Genomic DNA, 5,344 nt, shown 5'->3' with positions numbered 1-5,344 from the left:
TGTGTACGTAAACGAGTTTTAAAGGACCCGTGCAGTAAAATCAAAAGACGCCTCTGCGCAAACAGGATTATGGCGTTGGAAATAGGTTATGAGGTCGGAAGAGAGGAGAAGAACGTCTTTTAAAAAGCTAACATCGCCTGGAACCATTATAGTACATGTATCTGATAAAATGTTGCGCAATGTCCAGGATTCAACTGATATTAAGTACCATCTATGAGTCACGAAAAGTGTCTCTTGGCTGACAGGCCAACAGATGAAAACTGGCTCAAGCCTGATTAAAAATAAAACGATCATTGGAGACTCATTTATAGCGCTGGCGTGAGCAAGAGAGATATCGCAAGAAAGATATCGCAAGAGAGATATCGCAAGCAAAATTAACTCTCTCTGTACAGGTTAACAAGCGGTTGACTTATATATCCTACTCATATACCACAAATTCTCTAGAACAGAAAATACAAATTTTCACACTTTAACTTCTACCGAGGTGTTTGTTTTACCACTCTGTCCAGTGAAGGTCAGCCTTTTTCAGTTTGGTTTTTTTATCATTTAAGAAAAATAGTCCAAATTCTATAGTGCGGGGCTTGCCTTCAAAATGATGAAAAATCAGATGAATTAAAAAAACAAAACAACCTCAGTAGCGTAGACTTTGTTTTGACATGAACGAAGGAAATCAAAACAAAGAAGATAAAAAGAAAAGAGTGGGGGGTGCAAAATTAACTGCGGTTCCAGAAGAAAGATAGGAAACATAGTATACATAAAGTACAGAACGAATTAGCCAAAAATCTCGGTATCAGACAGAACTTTACAGAACACCTCATTGTACGGGGTGCCCACTACAGCTGGATCGTGCCGATCGCCCGACTCGATCGCATGAAACTGAAAACAAACACGTTTGTTTTTTAGGCGATCGAGTCGTGCGATCGGCTCGATCGGCCGATCCTGTCCGTAGTGGGCACCCCGTCCGATACCGTGGCTTTAATTTTTTTGGAAAGAGCAGACTCCTGCTTGTCTTGAATGTCATAACGTTGACAATTTATAGCGTTTAAAATGATAACATGTCTTGTTGTTTCGAACTGCTTGTTATGTTTCTTTCTGTAGCCCGTGATTCAGTACTAGTTAATTACCAAACGAATATTTTGAAAAGAAATGTCACTACAGAACAGTTAAATAATCAAGCATGAGGTGTTTTATGTGTCTTTGCGTTTACCGCTGTCGTTGTCTTTATTATTGACATTCGCATAATTTAATAGTTCGTGGCTAGAGTACTAACCACGCTAAAGAAATAACATTGCTTTTAGCAGGAAAGGGTCATGGTCCACTTCATACTCTGAGCAGGGTTCATTTAACATTTAATTTGTTTGAAAACGTCAAGTTCTAAACACAGCGTTTGATGTATGACAAGAGGACTTAGTCTGGGAAATGACACGGATGTAGGCCTACCCATTCACCCCACTAACAGTGCGAAAGCGTCAGTGGATTTATGAATTAAAAGCGCTCGGAGGGGGATGAATGGGAGATGATTAAATAGAAAAATAGAAAATGCCAGAAAGTTATCAGAAAGGGCAAACGAAAAGTAGAAATGAGAAAGGGACGGCTATAAGCAGCTAGAGAGAGTAGCATGGATCGTAGATCAAGGGCGAGTAAATGTCACTTCATTCCAGTGACTTTTAGAGCTGTGCACTCCATGAAAACAGTCCTTGACTCAGTGGACAAGCATTGAAATATCACCCAAAAAGCTACCTAGAGGGCTTTAAAAGAAAAGGCCGCATAGCATATTATGCACAGTGAATATAGATTCAGTCTACCAGGCTATGTAAGTCTTCTCTCGTTGCGTCAAAAAGGGGAAATCCACAAATGAATATCAAACGACAGCACCGCATTCTGAATTTAAAAAAATAGATTAAAAGACAAGCTAGAACGTCCCTCATTTTCATTCCCATCGAAAACAGAAAGGACATAAACAAAATAAAGAAACTGATACTTAATTCTACCTCACTCTATTCTCTCTCACACACAAACAAACAAACAAGCAAACGAACACACAAATGCACACATATAGACTGGAGGGGCGTGTGAGAGTGAGCGAGAAAGATCGAGAATGGGGCAGAGAAAGAGAGAGAGTGGAGGGGCGGGAGGGAGTAGTTTCCATCTTCGTGCCTCAAATGAAAAGCCGCTTGGGGGGAGGGGGGGGGGCTCTCGTGGCAAAAAGGTTACGGTGTTCGCCTCTCATTCAATAAGTCCCGGGTTCGAATCTGGATAGCGACGGAAGTTTTTCTTCTCTAAAATTGACTTCTTTCACCTGTTTTCCAGCTCTCTAGTAAAGTTCTGTCGTCTGCTTTCCTCTCCACTTTCTGCCCCCACCCTGTCACCTCCATTGCCCCCTTCCTCTGCCTTTCTGATTTTGTCTGCAGCCTTTCTACTGTTACTCCTTGGCTCCTTCTTACTGCTGTCTTTCAGCCACACCCCTGCTCTTAAGGTTGGAAAGATCTACACCTAGCATTCTCGGACAAAGGTGAAGCATCTAGGAGGTCCCGTGTGCAAATTGCAAACGTTAAAGATCCCTCGGTGGTCCAAAATCGATAAGAGTAGACTTCGGCCGCCACAAGGGCAAAATTCAAAATGTCCTTCCAACTGAAAATTCTTAGTGTGTCCTGCGTGCCCATACGACCTTATGCATTTGCGAGCGCCGTAAAACAATTACCATTAAAAACAAAATGTAATGGAAAGCCGAACTTACTGAAGCTTTATGCTCAAGCTATTTGTAAAAATACTTCACTATTTTCACTCACGTGGGGGGATGGTTGCAGCACAAAAGCAAACCTGTGGAAGAACAAAGATGGAAAGATACCAGTCATTACCTTCATAGTCACATGATTTTATGGGAGTTTCTTTCTGATACATGTAGAGGGGATATTCAAAGCCTGATTTCAAATATTTCGACGGTTCAGTTTAAGAAACCCGCATGCCGCATTCATCTAAAAATCGATTTTCTTGCTTTCCCGTGTCACATTTATTTCGATGTGAGGATTGGGCTGTAAATAACTTATTTACTGTCCGACCCTCTCATCGGAAAGATATGGGACGGAGAAAGATCAGTGGCCACAGAAAGGCAAAAAAGTCGATTTTTTAAATAAAATATTGGCATACGGGTTTCTCGAACTGAACCGTCAATTTAAAGAATCATAGAACCGGTATTGAGAAAATTTTAAAAATTACGTATCTTTAAAATATATTTTTATGGATTAAAAAATGAAAAGGTCCATTATGGTCAATAGCAACAAAACGAGGCACCTATTAATATTATAATTGAACTTAAAAGTACTCCTCTTTGGAAGTCCCTTTGTATAAAAGGTAGTAAAAATTCTTTGCTCTAAAAAATTGATAGTGAAGAAAACTTAACAGGTGCCCTGTCTGTCTGTCGGTCTGTCTGTCTGTCTGTCTGTCTGTCGATCTATCCGTCTGTCCGTCTGTCTGTCTGTCACTCGTCTTCGATGAAACAAATGCAAGTAATAACCATATTATTATGTCTCAATGGGTGAATGATAACTTTTTGATTAAGACATATCTTGTGCACTGTACTTGTATAGCACATATCATTTTACGACAATCTGCAATAACAATGATTTCCCCGGACATGAACCTTTGACACATTTTTGACGTTGGGAGTTTTAATGTCTGTAAAAGGAAACTGCAGACGAAACAGTTGTGGCGGCTCGAACTTACCAAATCGCTTTTTTCCTGGTCCGTTTGTATTTTGCAGGCTCTCTTGACTTTGAAGAATTCTATCTAAAGCTGGCAGAAAAGGAAGTAAATGAAACAGAATGAAGACAACCGTGGAAGCAAAAAAACATTAACAAAAAAGCGATACAAAATAAAGCCACCCCCCCCCCCGAAAAAAGAAACCCAGAAGACGTCCCCCACATTGGAAATGGATAAATTTGGTCTTGAGCTTACGAATGGGTATTAGATAATGCCCCTGAATTCCGTTGTAACAAAAATGTTTGACATAGTGTGTTTTTCCACAATTGCTTGGGGTTTTTTTAAACCACGAGGAAAATAATGAGGAGAAGGATGACATTGTTGTTGTTGTCGTAGTTGTTGTTACTTCTGCTGTTGTTGCTGTTTTGTGTCGTCATCATGGACGTCGTGGTCATTTTTTAATCTTCTTTTTTTTCTTCTTATGGTGATGGTGGCAGCAGTGGTGGTGATTTGCTGTAAGCAACTCTATATTCAGCCCATTGGTTCTGGAGCAGAGGATAGCAACGATTAATCAGCATTAATTCAGCGCTCTGTCTAAAAGCACTTGAGTAAATTAAAACAGTTTGCTCTGAGCACGGTTCATTTGCCTTCACTGAAATCAAAACCGTTTTTAACTGACTTCCAAACACTCTCGACCTTGGTCAAATACCGTTCAACTGGTTAACATTTGATCCCGCAAATAAATTCCCTGCCCTTCGATAAAATAGAAACATCCCCGCACCTTTTCCAAATACAAAATTTAAATGTGAGGCTTGAAATAAAATCTGCCGGATGCATATTTCATGTTTTCCACGGAATTTTTTGCTGTAGCAGATTTTGTGTTTGTCAAGCTGAATGAATCTGAAACAGTGGTCAGTGTGGTAAATTGACGTGCATACTCACACTTAATGTTCGAACCTGACGTGGGCGTGTGCTAAAGTGCAGGCAAGAGCATAGGTCACATTAGTTATTCTCACTATGATCTTTCCGTGCTTGTCTGCACCACACACAATTATTGGTTTTTACTCAGCGAAAATCCGCTGCAATTATAGTTTTATACTCGTAGACAGTAACGCTATCAAGGGACGTGACACCCGAAATTAGCATAACTATAGCACTTGTTTTAGCACTTTAAAAACTGTTCCTATTTAGTACTAAGTCATTTGAAGGTGTATTTTTTTATCCTAGTTTGTTGGGGGTTTTAAAAATTTTGTTTGTTGATTTTAAATTGCTGTAATGAAAAACAGAAAGAGGCGTACAGCATGGTAACAACTGAAGACTGACCACCCCAGGTCATACTTGGCCGCATGTGAGTAGTGGAAGAGAAATTTCTGAGCTGAGTTTTTTTTCCCCCGACAAATGAAGACGACAGGGGAAAACAGTAAGGTTACGTTTAAAAATAGTTTTGAATTGTACCACATGATGAGTTCATGATACTGAAATTAAGTAAAACAAAATATGTTAAGAGACGAAAGGGCCAAGTCAAAGAGGAATGGAGTAAGTTGTATAATCCTTTTGGAAGGCATCCAAATTCTGGCAAATCTACTCCAAAATCGACTTGGCTGGAGTTCTTTTTCCTTTGTAGCGTTCATGTGTTGTATAATAT

General features: G+C 39.8%; 1 protein-coding gene across 4 annotated transcripts in view; it reads right to left on the bottom strand.

The window, feature by feature from the left end:
• The window catches only part of LOC101845286, a 23,091-nt gene that overhangs the window by 10,731 nt on the left and 7,016 nt on the right, over nt 1-5,344 (bottom strand). For all 4 annotated transcript variants that reach the window (XR_220064.3, XM_013082491.2, XM_013082483.2 and 1 more), the window contains exons 4-5: nt 3,724-3,792; nt 2,790-2,820 (exon numbers count right to left, since the gene is read on the bottom strand). Coding sequence is in view for 3 of the 4 variants with exons in the window: in XM_013082491.2 (XP_012937945.1) it covers nt 2,790-2,820; nt 3,724-3,792 (100 nt within the window). In the remaining variant the exon portion in view is untranslated. The remainder of the gene's footprint in view (nt 1-2,789; nt 2,821-3,723; nt 3,793-5,344) is intronic.

The sequence above is a fragment of the Aplysia californica genome, unplaced genomic scaffold (assembly GCF_000002075.1).
Source record: "Aplysia californica isolate F4 #8 unplaced genomic scaffold, AplCal3.0 scaffold00008, whole genome shotgun sequence".
Lineage (NCBI taxonomy): Eukaryota > Metazoa > Mollusca > Gastropoda > Aplysiida > Aplysiidae > Aplysia > Aplysia californica.
Note: the sequence above shows the minus strand (reverse complement) of the source record. Positions and strands in the feature narration are given on the sequence as shown.